The 20,346-nt window shown below is 39.2% G+C and overlaps 1 protein-coding gene and 2 non-coding genes across 4 annotated transcripts in view; 2 read left to right on the top strand and 1 right to left on the bottom strand.

Moving 5' to 3' along the window:
- Nucleotides 1-20,346, top strand: part of arhgef10 (Rho guanine nucleotide exchange factor (GEF) 10) — a 53,329-nt gene that overhangs the window by 9,708 nt on the left and 23,275 nt on the right. The window contains exons 3-19 of one of the 2 annotated variants that reach the window (XM_061743012.1): nucleotides 4,254-4,637; nucleotides 6,428-6,772; nucleotides 7,400-7,436; nucleotides 7,702-7,790; nucleotides 8,115-8,171; nucleotides 8,755-8,942; nucleotides 9,486-9,602; nucleotides 11,812-11,923; nucleotides 12,058-12,170; nucleotides 12,295-12,372; nucleotides 12,454-12,633; nucleotides 13,325-13,441; nucleotides 13,766-13,858; nucleotides 14,373-14,543; nucleotides 15,281-15,426; nucleotides 16,356-16,540; nucleotides 20,007-20,122. In XM_061743012.1, the coding sequence (XP_061598996.1) occupies nucleotides 4,254-4,637; nucleotides 6,428-6,772; nucleotides 7,400-7,436; nucleotides 7,702-7,790; nucleotides 8,115-8,171; nucleotides 8,755-8,942; nucleotides 9,486-9,602; nucleotides 11,812-11,923; nucleotides 12,058-12,170; nucleotides 12,295-12,372; nucleotides 12,454-12,633; nucleotides 13,325-13,441; nucleotides 13,766-13,858; nucleotides 14,373-14,543; nucleotides 15,281-15,426; nucleotides 16,356-16,540; nucleotides 20,007-20,122 (2,528 nt within the window). The remainder of the gene's footprint in view (nucleotides 1-4,253; nucleotides 4,638-6,427; nucleotides 6,773-7,399; nucleotides 7,437-7,701; nucleotides 7,791-8,114; nucleotides 8,172-8,754; nucleotides 8,943-9,485; nucleotides 9,603-11,811; nucleotides 11,924-12,057; nucleotides 12,171-12,294; nucleotides 12,373-12,453; nucleotides 12,634-13,324; nucleotides 13,442-13,765; nucleotides 13,859-14,372; nucleotides 14,544-15,280; nucleotides 15,427-16,355; nucleotides 16,541-20,006; nucleotides 20,123-20,346) is intronic. The other variant, XM_061743013.1, reaches the window with a different exon arrangement.
- trnai-aau (transfer RNA isoleucine (anticodon AAU)) lies at nucleotides 72-145 on the top strand. Its single transcript has one exon. It is a non-coding gene; the product is annotated as a tRNA-Ile (tRNA).
- On the bottom strand, nucleotides 3,029-3,101 carry trnaf-gaa (transfer RNA phenylalanine (anticodon GAA)). Its single transcript has one exon. It is a non-coding gene; the product is annotated as a tRNA-Phe (tRNA).

The following is a 20,346-nucleotide window of genomic DNA, read 5'->3' as shown; positions in this document are numbered from 1 at the left end:
GTTAATGTACCGTAGTCATGGTAGAGAGGGGGTGTGGCTAGGGGAGGGGGTGAGGGAGTGGCACAAATGTGGGCCGGTTAGCTCAGTTGGTTAGAGCGTGGTGCTAATAACGCCAAGGTCGCGGGTTCGATCCCCGTACGGGCCATCTTATTTTGTCAATTTAAAACTACTCCTTTAATATGAATGAATGAATGAATGAATTTTATTCAGTCATTGAAACACAAAACAACACCAAAAAAACATTGTACACAGCATTAACTATTAAACCCAAAAAAAAATGTGTTGAACAATAACTGAAAAGGCATAGGCAGAAGCAAACTGCTTATAAAAGCCTATCCTATAGTACCAACTTTCTATTCTATTCTACCAAAAAGAGAATAGAAAAGCAAAGAAACAACAAAAGGCAAAGAAACAATAGAAAAGCAAAGAAACATTAACAGATGGTCAATTGCACTTATAAGCTTCAAAAATAGCTTTACAAACCATTTTCTTAAATACAACAAAAGAATGACATGTTTTTAAATTTATGTTGGCATCATTCCAGAATTTAACTCCAACGATGGAGACACATCTCCTTTTCGTACCTTTTTTAGCCATTTGTACTGTGAAATTACTGTAAATATTTCAGCACATAACAAATTCATAGCAGAACTTTACATAGTATAGGAAGAATACACATAATATTATCATGGTTATTTCCTATTTCAAGCAACATTTTTAGATAATCTCTGAAGAATGTAAATTGAGACTTTTACTTTTTTTAATCATTTGGGATTGCGAGGTGATTACATTTAGACTTTTAAATGTTCTGTAAAGTATAACAAAACATTTTAAGTTAACAGTTCAATCACTGACAGTGAGTTGTGAGTTGCAGCTCTGTGTTTACACTTTCCTTTGCTGAGTGTTAAAAACCAACAAAGAATAAGTAGGACAACATACAAAGTCTAAACTAAATGAAAAAGCGTGTCTTCAAAGTCAGATAGTTTTGTGTTGACACTGTGGCATGGCCAATCACTTCCAGGAGGTTTTTGCTGAAGCTGAACAGTATGAGTAGACAGCAGATTCCTCTCCTCCACCACTGTTGAGTGTGTGGGCAGAGGAACGAACGGAATAAGGAGGGTAAAATGCACTGCGGTATTGTGAATACCAGACATTGTCCCTCAGTACGAGGCTGAATACTGCTGCAGAAGCACACATGCATAAACACACACACACACACACACACACCGCCTCTGGGGATAGAGACAGGCCAGAGAAATGCTTCGTCTCCAGCTCCCCATTCAGTTGTGTTGTTGCCAGGGGGATGCAGGAATGGATTGTAACCCGTTGACTCATTTGAACAGACCATTATGCAGCACAGTGGAGATAAGTCCTCAGAACAGAATCCATATTGTCATTATGACTTGACAGTGGCAACCTCTCCATGTCTGTGTTTCTCATTTGCATGTATGAAGTCATGTTAAAGAGAAAGTACTGCCCTTTTTCAATTCAACAGTAAAAATCAACTGGGTCGTAATAGATCTTACAAATAGATATCTATGTATGAGTCGGAAGGTGACAATTGCAAACAACTGCACTTTCAGGGGAGGAATGACAGCAGTGTCATAAATGTGCACCTCATCAGTTGATATTTTTGACAGGATTGTCAAAAAATTAGAAAAAATCAAAGTGCAAAAAGGCCTCAAAGTGGTGAACAAGACCAATATGAATCCAGCAATGCAGTTTTGAAATGAAACTAATGATTTTTAGTAAAAAAAAAATCTAGGTTTTGAGGGACAGCAGAGAAGAACAAGTTTGAAAATGAGAAGTCTGGTCTCAAAGTGAAAGAGTAAGCTCTTAATTAAAGACAGTAATATATATCACCAATTTGTTTCTTTTTTCTTGCCTTTGTGTTAACAAACAGCTAACCTCTGCTTTGACAGAGGTGCTCACACCTGCTGTTCATAAGCTGTGCTTGTGCATTTGATTAGCAGCACTGGCTGCTACTCACCCGCTCAATTCTTATGGAAGCACTAAGGATGTTATTCACACACACACATCATAAAATAAGAAATGACCCTTTGCAATAGGTCATGTAGATCATAAGGATGTACTTTTACATAAGACTGAATTTTAGTATGATATTGTTGGTGCGTTATTTCAAAAGTTATCCTCAAAAGTGAGGATTCTCTTCATATAAGTTTCAGATTATTCAACTAAAACAGATTAAAACAGCTAAAGGTTCTGCACAAGTTGCGTTGTTAAGTCTTTGTTTACACAGTAACGTCAGCATCTAGAAAACTCTGTTACTAAGTTACACCCATGTGGACAGCTATTAGTCACCCGTTTACTCATAGTAGTTCACTAGATGTGATAGTAAATGGCCAGCTGTGACTTATGGGTTTGGAAAATCCAATCAAATCCAGACCTGCTCCATTATGGCTCATTGTTGGCGTTGTAAACGTGTCATTATGGATTCTGCTGTCCTGGAATTCCGTTGACTTGTAGCAAACTTTCCGTGCCTTGACGCTGCACCCTACACCATTCATTACTGCAATGATGGAAAAAGAAAGATAGCATCTCAGTTTTGCCCCCCACTCTTCTCGCACCACCAGTCGTGGATACAGAGGAGCACGGGAGTTAAAAAGCTGACCCCGAACAGAGTATTTCTCACACACTTTAAAGGTGGAGTAACTGTCTGTCATAGCCCCAAGGGAGTCATGCTGGTGATTTAGAGCCACGTGAAGGACTTTTAAGATGTGTTTGCTGCTGCAAGTTTCTTTTAGTAAAGATTTACTTGGTCACTCTCAGTTAACCACGCAGACCTGATGGCCTAACATAACAGCTGGAGCATTGAATTTGCTGGTAACTGAATATATCTGGAATAATCGAATCAGCCTAACTTGAAATGAGAAATGAAATGTCTGAGATATTTTTTTATGAGGCAAGTAAAATGGTATGTAGCACAGGCTGGCTCAGACAGCTTTGTGAAGGGTCTCACGCAGATTTAAGTGTAGGGTGAAAGAAAATCCCTTTAGGGGGGTCAAAATGCCGAAACCCGGGATCGAACCAGGGACCTTTAGATCTTCAGTCTAACGCTCTCCCAACTGAGCTATTTCGGCACATAGACTGCCTGGGGAAGCTACTATCACACATTGTGGAAATGAAACCGTCCCCACAGGGGACAGTCTCTGTTTATCCAGGACGCAGTCAGGATATTGGAGATAAGGCTGAGATAAGACTTGGGACTGCTAGTTAATACTGTCAGACATTAATACTGTTGAATCTGCTCACAAAGAATCTAAGGTATTTGGCAGTAAGAGCTGTGACAGAGGTAAAATGATCTGAAGTGAAACTAACCTAAAAGTTGCAGTTGTAAATATTTAAATCAGCAGAAGGATAGTGTGGGTAGGAGTGCCATATGTTTTCTTAATACGCTGTTAAAATGATTAAGTTATCAATCATAAAATTGATTTTTGATCATCTTTTTTTATTAAATATTTGCTTAACAAAGCTTAACAAGATTTTATTTGTGTCTCTCTGTTTGACAACAGTCCTAAATCGAATGCACAATGCTGTCTTTAGAAATCCCGGGGCAAAACATAGAAGCCAGCTGAGGAGAAAGTTGATTCTCAACTTTCTTTATCCTTGATTCCTGATTCAAACCCACACTTTATTCATCACTTCAGAAAGATTACATAAACTCCAGCTGGAAACCCACTGAAGGGAGTAACATTTCTCTTTCCTGCTGCCCTAATTGCAGAGTGGAAACTGGAAAGATATTTGTCGTTGCCTTCCTGTCTAGGAAGCTATGACTTCTCTGATCTGAATGTGAAGCCTTCAAGCGTTAACTACAGCTTGTTGTTCTGCCACAGTATGTTGGCTGTAAAGCTACTGATGTGTTTTGCTGCTAGCCCTAGAAGTAAAACTTTCTTTAAGAGTACATAGTACTTTAGTAGACCCCACCCTTAATTAAAGGTCTGCAGGAGGCTCAGTTCACTAACTCAAAAAGCCACACACAACGCATCTGTGAAAGGTCTGTCAAATAATATTGTCATGGTTTTGGTAAAGGTGGCAGTGTGTATTCTGATATTGTACAATTTCTCAGAATTAATCTGAGATGGATTATGGATAAAAGTAAATTTAATAACTTAAAATGGTTATTTATCTCCTATCTTCAAATATAAACAAGCAATATTGATGATACTGATCTCATACTCTCTGGATCAATATTTAAACATGTACTCAATATCTCTGAAACTTCTGGTTTCCAGTGTTGGCAGATGGCATCCCGCCTGAATATGAAGAAGAGGGAGAGGCCTTCGACTTTGATGACAGTGGCGAAGAGATCCCTGATGCTCCGCCGGCTCCGCAGGACTGCACAAGCAAGGATCAGAGCCAGGACACCTCTGTGACTCATCCCCCCCTGTTGGACCCCCCAGCACCTTCCTCCACATCTAACGCAGCTCCACTATCAGCAGACACAACAGTTCTCACAAGCAGATCCTCCTCAGCAGGTGAAACAACAACAACAGCAGCAGCCGAGGGGACATCTGCTGCAGCGGAGGCTAATGAAAGGGAGAAAGATTTACCGCCACCGCCACCTTTACTCGCTCCTCTTGATGTTATCAACATACAGACAGATCCTGCAACCACAGGTTTGCAAACCCAAGTGTTGACATAGTGAGAGTATATGATTTTTTTACTCTTATTTTAGCCTTTCATTGTGGGAGGAAGGCTTTCATACTGAATTAGCTCTGAGAAAGGGGTCCATTATAAATGTTGCTTGGAATAAAGTATATGTTTACTTTTTGGCAGCGATCAAAAATTCTGAACATTCTCTTACCATGTTTTGTTTGTGTTATCTGGCTCCGGTCCAGCAGCTTAGCTCAGGCTAAAGTTATCTGTAGAAAAGTCCCGTCTGTCTCTGTGGTGACACCTTGCATCCCTGGCTGGCTTGTGCTGGACATCGTCTGACTTTATCAGTGAAAGTCACGACAGCAGCAGTAGGCAGGATCAGCTTTTGCATATTTTTTACTCATTACTTCTGCTATATTGAAGGACAGAGATGCTAATGCTAAACTGTGGTCCAGCTGTTGAGGCAATACTTTAGTGAGTTCATACCCTCCAGGATTTGCATACTCAAGCTCACTGCTTTACCGCCAGTCACGTCTTGTCTGGAACTAAATCTCATCCAACCAACATCGTCCTTTTTAAGACAAGAGATATCGCATGAGACAAACAAGTTTGTGCAGCTTACAGTCAAATTAACATTTCTACATTCAGCAATAGATTAATTTGGCTTCTCAACACGCATCTAAAAGAAAATATTTTTCTTGGAACCTGAGGCAATTGGACATGAGAGAAACTGTTTAAAAGTGTTTGAGCTGCAGCTGAAGTCTCTGCTCTCTGATGATCAGAATCAGAATCAGAATCAGAAAAGGGTTTATTGCCAAGTTTTCACACGAGGAATTTGTTTTGGGGATTGGTGCAACACAATACAAATATAAAAACAAATATATAAGAGATAAAATAAAATTAAATGTATAAAACAATAAAACAACAATAAAAAGTATAAACAGTAAAATAAAATGTAGACCGGAAATTTACATAAATGAGGTTTTAAAGTGCTGGGTGAGTCTGTACAAAAGTGACTTAGGAACTTAGGATAGGTAAAAAGTATAGACAGAAATATACAATGAGGTTTGTAAAGTGCCGGATATGAGTCTGTGCAAAAGTTACAGGATGCTACATGATACATGTATGACAGTGTTTTCATGAGCTCTCATCCATCACCTTGTTGTCTAACAGACTATAGCATCCATGAGAGCTTGATAAGGACTTTAACAACATGCAGTTGTGTATTGAAGTGTGAATTTCATTCAGTTGAAGAAGAGTCATGTTTTTTCTCCAGCATTCTGTTACAATTGCAATTGAATCTTAATGAATAAGACTGACAAATGAATATAAAATAACAACACTGACTATGCAATACGCTTGTATGTTCTTCTATTCACTGTGTTGTTTCACACAACCACTGTGCACTTTTCCATGCTAAGATGAGTTGCTATCTGTAGCAATACAATCTGACTCCCTGAAGATTATGGTGATGTACCTCACCTGAATCCCTGTCCAGATTTGATTCCTCATGTCTAAAAAGAGCTTAATTACTAAGCCTTACTTGTCATATTGCTGGTGCAAACTAACATGATGGAATAATGGAAAGCAGTACATATCTAACAGTGGTGTAATTTTTTACACCCAGTACCTGTGTACAGTGGTTTGTTAAATGTCGGAATGATCCATTTAGTAGTTTAGTTATTGTAGAATTCATCACAAGTAAGCTGATGCCTATCTGACCTTTCTGTTGCTGCAGTTGTTGCACAGTGCTTCTGAGTGTAATTGCATGTGTAACTGTGAATGAACTGGATCCTCTCTCTTTCACTAGGCTTTGAAAGCCAGAATGCATCCATGAATGAACCTCCCCCTCCGCAGGCCATCCCACAGAGCTCCTCCCAGGGCAAAGTCAACCCCTACTCCGTGATTGACATCAGTCCCGTCCCACTGCAGACATCTGAGCAGCAGCATGAGTCCTCCTCTTCTACTTCCTTGCAAATGGAACCAAACGAACAAGAGGGAGGAGGCCAGGATCTCCACACAAGTTCTCCTGGCATTACTTCAGGATATTCAGTGCCAGTGCCATATGACTATGCAACCCCCTCTGGTGTACCGCTCATCACACCAACCTACACCACACCTGTCATCATTCGACATCTCTCTGTGGATGAAGAGGGTAAAGTAGAGCCGACAGCAGTGGGGGGAACCTCTGAAATATCTTTCATAATAACAGTTCATCAAATATGGATAATAAATAAATAATGCTGCAGATATTCTTGAAACATGCTCATTACTACACTAAGATTTGGATATACAAAGCTTTGACACATAAAGCTGTCTTAGCCACTTCCATCCCCTGTCCTTTCTTTGTCTTTTGTTTTTCCTTTAAGCCTTGCCACAAGGAAGTAAGGACTAAATTTAGCTCTCCCCGAGGATCTGTGTTGGCTGTGAGGATTTTCCGGTTTTCCCTAAAATCTTGCAGGAGCTATGTTCTGGCCTTTGGGTTGGCAGGCTTTGCAGTCTAATTGCATGGTTATTATCTGTCCAAGGTCCATGGACCTTGTCAGAATACACAGTTTCCTTTTTTTGGTAAAGGGATTTGAGGTGTTTGATGACCTAGACCTTGTCATGAATGTTTTTACAACCACTCAGACTCTTCTCCCATAGTTGTATTTGCACATATGGTGCACTAACAACAGGCTTGGTCACTCTCTGTTTTGGGTTAACTGATGTTCCTTTAAAAAAAAAAAGTGTCACGCTACATAAAAACTTCAAAGTAACATTTCTGTTTTTCCTCATTCAGTGACAGTTTCAGGGACCGGTCATACCTCTGCTGACAGGTGAGTCCAATAGTAAACAACCAGTGAACATTTATGTATTTATTTAATTAAGCTTTTTCCTTTTTACTGTATCTGAAGAGAGGAATCTGTGGAAAAGTATACTCCTCTTCTCTGTGCAGCCACAGAAAACAGAAGAAACCAAGACATATTTTTTAATATAGTGTCAGTAGAATTTTATCAGTAAAGATTTCTTGGATTCCTGATGGTTAAAGATGTATGAACGTGCACATACAGGGTTAACATTTTGTTCTAATGTTTTTTCAAGTGTCTTCAGTGAAGAGAATCCTACTATTACAGAAGAGGATGCTTTAGCTAAATGGGCGTCAGATCCTGCCAACACCGCATGGATGGAAAGTAAGGAATGAGGAGCTGTATCTCCTAGAAATATTCCAGTACTGCTGCTGTTTCCGTTCTTTTTCCTGGCATCTCAGACCATTCTGCATGTCTTCAGAGAGCTGGTCTTATTTTTTCTAATTTTCTTTTTGACACAACTGAATTCCCAGACACTTCCTTCCCTGTTGTTTTTTGAGGAAGCAGGCCCTTGCATGTGGCCTTTCTTTTTTTTTTTTTTTTCACTTCTTAGATCCTACTTATATGACGTCCTGGTTGTTGTGTGAATAGCTGAGCTGTGTGATGTGAGAAGCTATGAATTTATTGTTAGTTTTGCATGTGCTTCAGATCCTGATGAAGTGATCTACGATGACGTGCCCAATGAGAACTCTGACTCCAACACAGGTTTGTACGCTCTCATTTTTATGCAGTACTGCTAAAACGCTTGAAACTTCCTGTATTTAACTGGCAGTCTGGCACCACTGCACTCTTTCGTTTCTTGACTTTGCTTTGTGTTTACTTAATGATGGAATTCTGACTCATTTTGTTTGAAAGATTCAGACTAAAAAAAAGTATATGTTTGGGACTGTTTATAATGCATCATGATGGCTGTAATTTACAGTTGACATCACTTGACTTTTGATAAGGTTATGGCTTCAGTGGTTCAACATTTATTGAAGTTATTCACAATATACAGGAACCTGTAATGCAAGAATGCCATTTTGTACCAACATGTACCCAATAATCATGCAGTATCAGCACTTTTTTTTTACCTGATTTCAGCAAAAAAAAAAAAAAATGCAATGCAAGATATTTATTTTGGGATTTTAAAGCTACTATTTTTTTCATGTAACACAGTGCAAGTACAGGTCTATGAACATTTGATAGGACAAACCTGCAAGTAGTTGTTTCGGCTCTGTTAGTTGAGTACAGCCAAACTTTGATATTCTTTTATTTATCGTTCTGATTTTCTTCTTCATTCATACAGATCCAGATGAGATGATCTATGACGATGTGGAGCTGGGCGAGGAGGGCGGCTGCAGTAGCTCCCTCGACAACGGCTGGAGCTCCAGCGAGTTTGAAAGCTACGACGAGACCAGTGACGGGGAAGGTCGTTCTGAGAACGGATTACCCCACGCCTTCATGAGAGGAAAACCACCCCAGAGGAAGACCCATGTGTGTATAACACTCAGCCTCCCGTTTCCTTGCCTGGCTTCCTGCCCGTAACCAGGAACTCGGTCGATATATTGAACAGTGCTTGCATATTTTTTTTTACTATGTCCTCCATATATCTGCTTTACATGAAGCCATTAAGGATAAATTACCTCTATATCTGTTGATATATTATAAGTTGGTCTAACTTGCGGAGGTAGTCACTCCATTTATGTGTCCATTGTTGTTACTTTAGCAAAAAATATGTCTGAAACTAGTTAGAAAAATAATTTATAACTTTCCAGTGTGCTGGAAAAAGTGCATTTTGCTATAATTCTCTCCCCCTAAGAAGGATTAATGTACCCATGAACATCCAAATGAAAATATTCACATAATTTCTCCCTCTGGTGCATTTTGAATGAACTAAAGAAAAGGATATGTCAGAATAAAATAAAGTCATCAGTCTTTCCAATAACTTTGCACATTTTAAAGCAAGTGTGCTGGGACCCTGAGATGTCACTTCATCCACAACAAATAACCAGTAATGCTTGCTTTGCTTCTGTTTAGCTGTCTCAAGATCTGACACGCTTGAAAGAGCACTATGAGAAAAAGATGAAAGATCTAATGGCAAATACAGTGGGAACAGTAGAGCTGCAGCAGCTAAAACAGAAACACGAGCAGAAGGTAAACTAGCTGAGGCTAACCCGGTTTGTGTGTGCTAGATTAAGTTGTCAAGGCGTTTACTCTCACTCTGCCATAATCTACTCTTGGCATCCTGTCACTGACCTGATACCTTCATCCCGCTCTGAACTTGTGGTGGTGGTACTGGTGATGGGTCTGCTTCGTTGTCTAATTTGTTTACCTCCCTTGTTAAATGTTTAACCACTGGATGATGTAAAGGTTAGGATTCAGTATATTCTGACGTAACATACCATAACAAAACAAAACCATTCCACGCTGAACTGAGGCATCAGAGTTCTTAATCAGTACTTTTAAAGTAAATCTCAGATCCCATAAAAGTTGGAATATTGTATAAAATGGATTTAAAAATGAGAATCAAATGGTGTGCAAGTCTCACAAACCCATATTTTGTTCACAGTAGAAGACAGTAAACGTATAAACCTAGGAAATGTACCATCCTAAGAAAAGAGGGCAAAAAAGAAGGTAGTTTTTAATTTGATAGCAGCAACACATTTCAAAAAAGGTGGGACGGCGTGATGTTTATCATTGTGTGGCTGCGCTTGTTTTAACAGCAATTCATTCATGTCTGGGAACAGAGGAGACCTATTGTTGGAATTTTTGGAGAGGAATGTTGTCCCATGTTTGACTAATATAGGTGCAGTTCTACAGTCCGGGTCTTTGTCATACTTTTTGTTACTTGATACACGCAGACTGCTGGCAGGACATTTCACTGAAGATCTGTTATTGGGACGTCATACTTTTGGTATGGATTGAATTAGTATAAAGTTTTGCAAACTTACAAGGTGGTCCCTGGAAAAGACGGCTAGATGGGAGGATATGTTGCTCCAGGTGATGGCAGGAGAAGTGGAAGCGGCCTATTTTGACGGCACTAAAGCCAAACACTCACATTTGCTGGTAGAGTAATTTGGTTGAGTGTTTTGTGCTTTAATTTAGTGTAAATTAACTTTTTTTTAGTCAAATGATTATTGAAAAATGGCTAAAAATCTGTCAATCCATTGAACAATAAATAGGGATGGTCATTTACATGTTGATAAAACAACAAGACTAGGGTTGCTTAGTAAAGCTTTAACCTGCATTAGTAGACATGAAATAACCATGACTGGGACCACATTCTCTTCTCCTTTTTAAATAGTTTGTATTTATTGTGTTTCGGTAAAGCATTGTTGTTTATAACTTATTTAAAGGGTGGAACAATCTAAGGTATAATGTATTATACAACTGTAGATTTCGTTCAGTGTATAGGAGCCTTAAGAAGGTCTTTCCAGAGCCAATCCTTTAGTCAGTCACTTAACTGCTGCCAATGAACCTAAATGGTTGCAACAGGTTCCTCCAGGCATTTCTCTATAGAACTACATACGTTTGCTGCCTCTTGTTTCCCATATTTCATGTGTTGCTGCCATCAAATTCAAAATGTCCATCCATCTATCCATTTCCTGTACATACTTCTTCCAATTCAGGGTCATGGGGGTCTGCTGGATCCTATCCCAGCTCTCAAAAGGCAGGGGTACACCCTGGACAGGTTGCCAGTCACTGGCAGAATCCATAATGTGTTTCTATGTTTTTTAGGAATTGGTAAAATATCAGATTTTTAACTTTTTATTGTTTTTTTCTTCCGTCTTATATTGTGAATGATATGTGGGTTTATAACTTATTCCTGCATCCCTCTTTTATCGATCCGGCGAGACGGGTCACCGCGTTTTTGGAGGCCCAAGTCACATATCCAGGGGCTCCTCTGAGCACCAGACCAAAATAATTATGTGCAGCCCTGTTTATAATATATCCATCTCAATGCTTTATGTTTATATTTCCATTTCACACAGTATTCCAACTTTTTTTCTAAAATTGGGTTGCACCTGAAAAGGTAGCATACTATCTTATAAATTACTGCAGAAAATAATGCGGAATGTAGTTAAGCTGCATCTTATCTGTAGATTTTAGCTGATGTCCCAGTTGCTGTCATTCTCCTCTCCTGATGTCCTTTATTAGACCCTCTGCTGTCCATCTTAATCAATACTCTTAACACTGCGCCCGTTCCATGTAGCTCAGTCCTGTAGCTTTTAGTTGTAGGTTTAGAGAAAGTGAACTAAACTTCAGTTTGACTGACAATCGCGTTAATGAAAAACAACTCAGTGTTACATATATCCTTTATGTATATGATTTAATTTCCCTGGGGTTCTTCTGCTCATCAAAGATGCAAAAGCTGGTGAAGGCTGCAAAGGAAGGGACCAAAGATGGGCTTGAGAAAACGAAAGCTGCAGTGAAGAAGGGCCGTTCTTTCATCAAAACCAAGTCCTTCTATCATGGTATGGAGAATGTCCGCCTTCAACAATTCACATCATGCTTTAGTCCTTCACTTTTCTGATGATTCAATGTCGACGTGTTAAAGTCATTTAATCATTTCTTAAAATTTAATCTCGGCTCTGTCGTTATGTTTCAGAGAGAAAGTCAGCCTGTTTTGAGGATGAGGAGTCTGAGCTTTTCATTGAGGTGGACTGCTTCAATGTTGAGCCAGTTTTATGTCCGGCACCAGAAGGTCTTTCACAGCAGCAGGTAGTGTAAAATGGCCTTTAACTTTTATTCCCATCGTGTAACTTTTAGAATCTGCTGCTTGAGAAAACCCTTTTTTCCTGAAGACCCATTTTAAGACCAACGATTTGTTATCTTATCTCTACAGCTGGTGAGGAGGTGTATATTAGGGTCTATTTTGGAAAGTGAAAAGAACTATCTTGATGCACTCAAGAGGATATTGGAGGTAAACGAGTAATGTTGCAGTCATCTTCAAAGTACTTTTGCAGTGGTGCTTATTACAAGTTGTGCTGTCTGATTTTAACAGCATTATGAGAAGCCACTGTCCCAGATTGAGCCCAGACTCCTCAGTGACAGGAAGCTGAAGATAACCTTCTATCGCGTGCGCGAGATCCTGCAGTGCCACTTCCTGTTCCAGATCGCACTAGCTAGCCGTGTGGCTGAGTGGGACAGTCTGGAGATGATCGGGGATGTCTTTGTGGCCTCGGTGAGCAGAAACCTTTGTTTAAAAACAAAAACACAGAATTTCACAAACTGTGCAGAATTGTTTCGATAACCCTTAATCGTTCAAATTCTGCTGATTTTGTTTCCTTTGAACATTTAACATTGATTGAGTGAAATACAGCTGTTGAAGCTGCAGTTTTCCCAAGTGCAGATAAAAAGAACTTGCAAAGAGTATTGATAAGAGATCCATAAGGCCCTCCAAACCAGAAACAACAAGTATAACTATAAAAAGATGGTTAAAAAAACAAAAATGTATGACACAAAAACTATCATTTGTAGAGTGGCCATAAAAATGTATTTAAAAAAAGGATTAAATCAACTTCCACAGACTGACAAATGGTCTTATTAATGCCTTGTTTCCTACGGTGATTGCCAGGATGTCATCAGAATGATGTTAACTCGTAAAACATAGTCAGATTTGTCTTCTCAAACAACAGCTTTAGTAACACAGTGGTAAATTCTTGCAATTCCTCTTGTCAACACTGACTTTGGGCGCTCGGCTGGACTGTCCATGTGTGGGATCATGTTTACAGGATTCTCACATCACTATGTTCACATTAACTGTTATATTTATTGCTTTGAACTGTTCTTTAAAAAAATGCTTTCCAAATGTACTACGTTTCTGTGTTTGTTATACGAATATTTCTATATTGTTGGTCTTTATTTCTCTGCAGTTTTCAAAGTCCATGGTGCTGGACGCCTACAGTGAGTACGTGAATAACTTCAGCACTGCGATGGCAGTGGTCAGGAAGACGTGCGTCTCCAAACCTGGCTTTCTTGACTTTCTCAAGGTATTAGAAATAACAAATTTATGGCAAAAATAATCATGTAAGATTCAAATGACAGAGACACAGATATTTGTCTTGCTTCAGGATCTTTTTATGTTATTTTTATTTTTGGGAAAAACTCATATTTACTCACTGTGATCATCATTTTTATTTGAATGCTATTCAATGGAAAAGCATTACATTTGTTTTAATTTTTTATGAAGCTAAATTCTTGATTTTATTTCCAGAGTCTTGCCTTTTGATATTATAACAGGTGCTTACAATAAATAAAGATAGGTAAATAACTTGTGTTATAAAGATGCAGTAATGTCCTTTTCTCACGCGCAGCATCGTCAGGAGACCAGCAGTGACCGAATGACTCTCTATGGCCTGATGATGAAACCTATTCAGAGATTCCCACAGTTCATTTTGCTTCTTCAGGTACAAGAAACCTCTTACTGTAAAAAAAATATATCATTATTATCATTAAAACAGTAGAAAACAGTGTTGTATACAAACTCGCCAGCAGGGGGAGCAGGACACACAGAAATGAGAGCATTTGTTTTTCAATGGTGGTAAGGAAATTGCTCTAAAGTGACATGATTTACTCATCTTTCAAATCTGCTTCCCTTTAGACTAGTGGGGGTTTTTCTGTGTCCCTTTTCAAAGAAAATGTGAGGTGATGGGATGCTCTCTGTTTTTGTATACATGCGTATAACATGAGCGTAATAACTGTAGATAAAAGATACAATACCAAAATACAGTAGTTCCTAGCACATAGAATGCTAAAATCTTGATCAGTACTGAAAATGTAAGCAACATGGATACAAAAAAATGGATGAGTAAGAAACCACACGTTTCCATCAACTGTTGAAGACAATTTGCAGATTTAGTGAGAGTCGTAGTGCTGCTCTTGCTTCATTAATGCTTGACTTCATTCCCTCGTCCTCATCAGGACATGTTGAAGAACACACCAGTGGGCCATGCAGACCGTCTGCCCCTACAGATGGCTTTGACTGAACTGGAAACGCTGGCTGAGAAGCTCAACGAGAAGAAGAGGGAAGCTGACCAGCGCTGCGAGATCCGTCACATTGCGAAGGCCATGAATGAGCGCTACCTCAATAAGGTTTGCCCGTTTCTTTTGGTCGCTCCGTGAGACACCATGAACGTTTGAAACTGAGTCACATGATGTTGTGAACCCCCAGTAGAGTTTATCTTCTTGCTTTTTCAAGTTTGTCCCATCTACATGCTGATTAAGCGAGTGTGTAAGAGTTAATAATGTACTGATTATTATTTGCACCGCTTGCACATATTTATGCAGTTATTCTGCCCGGACGAAATTCGCCCTTTTTTTTACTTTTTCTTTACATCTTGCACTTCATGAGCTTGTACAGTTTAGTACCTCACAGACTTTAATTCCCCAAAGTCCCTTTTTCTTATATACTTGTATCAATATAACAGCCGAAACACAAAGCCTCCTACCAGAAAAATGTACTCTCTTTTTTGTTTATATATATATTTATTATGGATACCCAATAAATGATGCACTGTTTTTGGACAAGATTACAATACTGTGTGTTAACAATAATGTCTAGGTATTAATGAGTTGCAAAGACTTTCCCCATGTTTTTGGGATCATTTTGGAAATGGGAGTTTTTGCTATTCAGCCATCGATAAGATAGTTTCTGGACACATGTAAAGGAAAAGTGAGAATATTGTTAAAAGCCTCATGAAATCTGAGAGCATTTGGTCTTTTGCACATCTCCATTCCTTCTCTGAGCTACCTGTTGTTTGCGGTGTCTTTGCACAAAACCTTACATCAGGGGTCCAAACCCCTGCTGACTTATTATCCCCATCTCTCAGCTCTTGAGTAACGGCAGCCGATACCTGATACGTTCAGACGACATGGTGGAAACGGTGTACAGTGAGCGTGGTGAAATCCTCAAAACCAAAGAGCGACGGCTCTTCCTGCTCAACGACGTGCTCATGTGTGCCACACCCAATATCCGGTAAGAAAGGCCACTATCAGCTAGGGCTGGGGATCGATTCAAATGTCAAGAATCGATTTGATTATTCTTAAGATTCAGAATCGATTATCAAGATTTGATTCGATCCGATTCGATTCGATTCCGATATTGATTTGGGTTAGTGTTATTAAAACAGTTTTTTTAACTGTTGTATGAATTATATGACTGTAGTTATGCAAAATATTACTACTAGTATTATATTGAGATTAAACAGCAAGTATTGGCAGTTAATGATGCTGTAAGGACCAATCAGCTCCCAGAATGCTGATAGAACTGCTTTCAGAAACATCATGTGGATCAGAATTACCAAACAGATCCAGGGAGGAAACAGACGAATGAAATCGGTTTTATTTTTTCCCACATTCCGTTTTTATTTGTTCCATTTTCGGTCTATTTTGGTTTTTAATTTTTGAGCATTTGGTTTTTAGCATTTTTTGCAAATGTAACCACAAGACAGTATATAAAGTAATGAAATATAGACAATTTATGCAATTATAACCTAACACTTTAATGTTTTCATACCTTTAAACATATTTAAAGGCAAAAACATGGCACCAGTTATTCTCATCTCCAACAAAACATTCCTTTTTTGGGGATAAACAAAAAAATAACCAAAAGTTGTAAGGTAATGATGAAAAAAAAAAATACATAAATAAATGAAAGAAAAATAAAATCGATCTTTAGACATATGAATCGATTTTTAGGAATCAATATGAGAATCGATTTTTTCAACACAGGCCTACTATCAACTGTCTCTAGTGCCTTCTTACAGAAAATAATTGATAAATGTGTGAAACTGTTGTTTAAGTCTTATTTGTGTGCATTACTTTCCTGACTGACCATCTCAAATCAACTGATATGAAAGAGCACTTTTCCATGCAGAACTTTTAACCGTCTTTCCATCCATCCAGATGTCAGGATGGCACTGGGAGCGTTGGTGGAAACGCTCCACTCGACCGGAAGTTCCTTCTGAAGTGGAGTGTCCCTTTGAGCTTTGTGGAGGTTCTGGAGTTTGGCTCCAGTGAAGACATGGTCGACACCAACCGATACCCAGTCCCTCATTCTGGGGAGAAGGTCGTAATCAACGCCAAGCCAAGTATGAAACACAGCGGCCCATTAGTTATCTTAAATCAGCAGTCTTCGAGCAATTGTTTCGTACTTTGTGATAGATGGATAGACAAGAGGGTTGGTAGAGAAAGTAACAGCTTTAGGTTGCTAAGTTGACAATTACTAGGTTTTAGGCATTTGATTGAACAGTCTGATTTCTGTTCATTCAGAATAGGAAATAAAGAAAAAAATCTACTAAAATATTCCTTGATAAATGCAAATAACAAATTGTGTCAGGCCTGCACAAAGCTTCCAGGAACTAAGCGTGTATTTTTCCTCTCTGCAGCCCTTTGGTCTGCTGGCTACTGAGTGCAATGATTTCAGTCTTTCCACTGGCTTCCACTCTGTCACACACAGCTGCTCCACCACTTTAAAAGGCCCAGATCAGACAAACAAGAGACATAAAGAGAGTGTATGATTTTGTGGGCACAGCACTGCAGTTTTTATTCCTGGATTTGCTTCTTGTGTTCGTATGTTTGTCTCAAGGCAGTGTGGTGTCATTGCTGCGCTGGTGAATGCTATAATAAAGTATTATCCTCAGCCCGTCAACGGTTATGAGTTTTCAAGCTGAGGTCAAAGTTTCACATTTTTGGTTGCCCGTGACACAGGCCTGGAATTGCCATCTCTGTATTATACATTAACCTAATACTAACTTTTTCTTTTAGGTGTATATCTCAATAAAATCCTGCAATTTTTTGTTTGTAGTCCAGCATACAATCCATCAGCCATGTTTCATTACAAAAAGCTTTGGTTAATTCGTGCTCAGAGATGAGCCCCTCTTCCACCACCATGGTGTACTTCCTTTTATCTGCCGGCATACTCTTTTTCATTTAAGCTCCATTTAGCGTGCTCTCTCTGCACCGTCTCATGTCAGGTCATCTGCATCCCTCTGCCTGTACGTCACTGAGCCAAACCAAGAGTCCAGCTGTTAGACGGATGGATGTTAACAGATGGCAGAAGCAGACCTGAGTAACATCTGGTCTGGCTGGAAGGTTTTCCTCGGTTTGCAAATCACAGACAGGTTCACAACCTCATCTTGACCTTCTGTGATCATACAAGCGTAATAAACGTACTCTCCTCAAGCCTATGAAAGGTCATTTGGGTGTCACTGTACTATAGTTTTCTACAAATTGCATTTAATGAATTAGAGGTCTTGGAAGCTGATTTGGAGAGATTATCCATCATCACATTGTTTTAAATTAATATCAGTAATAAGATCAGCCTGATTGTTTGTGTATATTTAGAATTGCGTTCATAGTCCAGAAACTTTTAACAAGGGGAAACAACAGTTTCTCACTTGTCTGCGCTCAGCCAAAAGCAGCTTAGCGATGAACCAGCTAGGAGGCACTGAAAAGACTCCAGCACATGATGTCATGTTTTTGAATGCTTTTCGGATGAGTTCACCTTTATGCAGCACAGTGGTGGGACCACCCTGCAAACTTGTCATTTAAAGTCACATATTCCTACTTCCCCTCCGAGCACAGTATGTAATTTCTAGATACATTGTTTGCTTTTAAGAAGTGTGTAATTGAAAAGAAGACTGGCCTCCGTCTGAAGATGCTCCCAGGACCATTTTTGTTGGAAAGCTTTTGGCGTTTGGAACTCGCACAAAGAGCCTTTCAGAAAGTTGGATCCCAGTTGGGATGGACTGCACGGAACCTGTCTAGTCTGTGGGAATAGTGATCTTAATGATATCTGGATTGTATTAACCTCTTATTTTCATTATTTGTACTTGATACTTCAAACGGTAAACAGCACATCCATGTTGCTGATTTGCGCGGTGCTACATCTGCTCTTTCTTTATTTGTGAGGGTGAAGCAATTAGGTACAGTCAGGATATATGTTAAGACCTGTATTTAGCTCCTTATTTGAAGAGACTAACAAGCCACGATAGTTGCAGAACTCATTTAAACCAGACAGTTATTTCAATTGTACACAAAAATGCTGGCAAAAGGTAGACACCTCATCAGACTAGCGGAGTGATTAGTATGTGTGCCATTGCCGTTGACATAATATAGAATGCCATTGAGCATGAAAATGACAGCATTATCTAAAATCCATATGCCGTGCAGGATGCTGTTGTATCTGTGCTCATACATGTGTAAAGGTAGCAGACTTTCTCTGAGAGCCTTTTGCAAACAAACAAAGATTTTAGAAACATTTTCTCAGAGAAGCAACTCCGAATGCAGCATTTGGTGATGCACAAACAGGGATAAAGTTATCCCCGAGTACTCAGCTAGGGAGACCTTCAGGAGGACAATGGACTGGGTTGCTATGGAGAAGAAGCGCCAGCTCGACTGAGTTGCAATTGTGGAAGACAATGATGAGGGGAATGTAGAAGCAAAGGAAGAGCTGAGCTGAAGGCTTTTAGGTGCCAAACACTCTGATGTATTTTAATTCCTTGTTCACTGATGTGTGCTCGTTAGCTGTCTTCAGGAATGAAAACGATTTACGCAGTACAATCTAATTTGAAAAAGTCTTGTTCCTGTTAAATGAGCCATTTTGAACAGACGACCTCAACTATTTGTCTGGTGGCAACGTTTACCAACGGACAGGAATTCTCCTGCTACTCTCTGGGTGCTGCTCTTCACAATTAAACTGGTGATCAAAAAAACGTTAAAAAAAAATACTAATCTTGTTATTTAAGAATACTGTAAAGTGGCTTCAGAACCTCCTAACATTAAATGATGAACCACCTCACATTTCCTCAACATCAACAGTCGTATTGTGCACACTCATGAGAAAATGTGAAAACATTTTGGACCATTCATCATCCTGCATCATCCCCACAGCTAGACGATGTATTCCAAGCATTTGTTGCCTCCTTTGAAAGTCTTCCACTTGGAACATAATCCTGAATATTTTCTGTTGCTGCGGTGAAACACGTCATTTTCTTTTGGTACAGATGTACAACTCATCAGTTATTCTGATTACATCACACGGGATCATTAGATTTGATGCTTTAAATGTAGAAATGATGAGAGGCAAATATACTGCACCAAAGCCGTTCTGGCAGCTATAAAGTAAAGAAAAAAATATGAACAAAATGGAAAGAAGCTGGCGTTTGAAAGCTGACAGCAGATAACAGTGTTTCAACAAGCGAAACATGGATGTGAATCACTGACACATTTGCAGAGCTGTCTCTGCTGCCTTTGGAGTAACTGATTGCTCTTTATTGATCTTTGTCCCATTTCTAACATCTGATCTCGTGAGACTGTCCTCGCCCACTGGTGGCTGCGTATCCAGCTCTGCGTGAGGGAACTGTTGACAGCTGATGCGTTTAGATCGCAGAAAAACCTCTGTATCTGTGGGTTTAAACTGGTGTCATGCTTCATATGTATATATTTTACTTTTTTTTTGGGTTAAGTTTTGTACCTTCCAATAGAGATTCACATTTATTTCACTTAATGTAAATAACTTGCAAATTAAAAAACAACAACTGTGTTTTTGTGCAGACAAGCTGTACGTGGGCCCGGGTCAGCTGTACCAAGATCTGCAGAATCTAATTCATGATCTCAGTTTGGTCAATCAGATTTCCAGCATGATCTGCAGCCTCAAAGGAAACTATCAGGTACCGTATGACTTCTTTAAACGCAAACACTGTCAAATCAGTGAAATACAATTCTGTGGAAGTTAAACTGATGTTTAGTATATTTTCAAAGGTTTGTGAGGTCATCACAGACACGAAGAATTAGGCAAGGCAAGGCAAGGCAAATTTATTTATATAGCACAATTCAACACAAGGTAATTCAAAGTGCTTTACATTGACATTAAAAGCGGCAAGACATAATTAGA

Source organism: Cololabis saira, chromosome 16 (assembly GCF_033807715.1).
Source record: "Cololabis saira isolate AMF1-May2022 chromosome 16, fColSai1.1, whole genome shotgun sequence".
In the NCBI taxonomy this organism is placed as follows: Eukaryota; Metazoa; Chordata; class Actinopteri; order Beloniformes; family Belonidae; genus Cololabis; species Cololabis saira.
The sequence above is the reverse complement of the archived record's forward strand: the minus strand, read 5'-3'. Positions and strand labels throughout refer to the sequence as shown.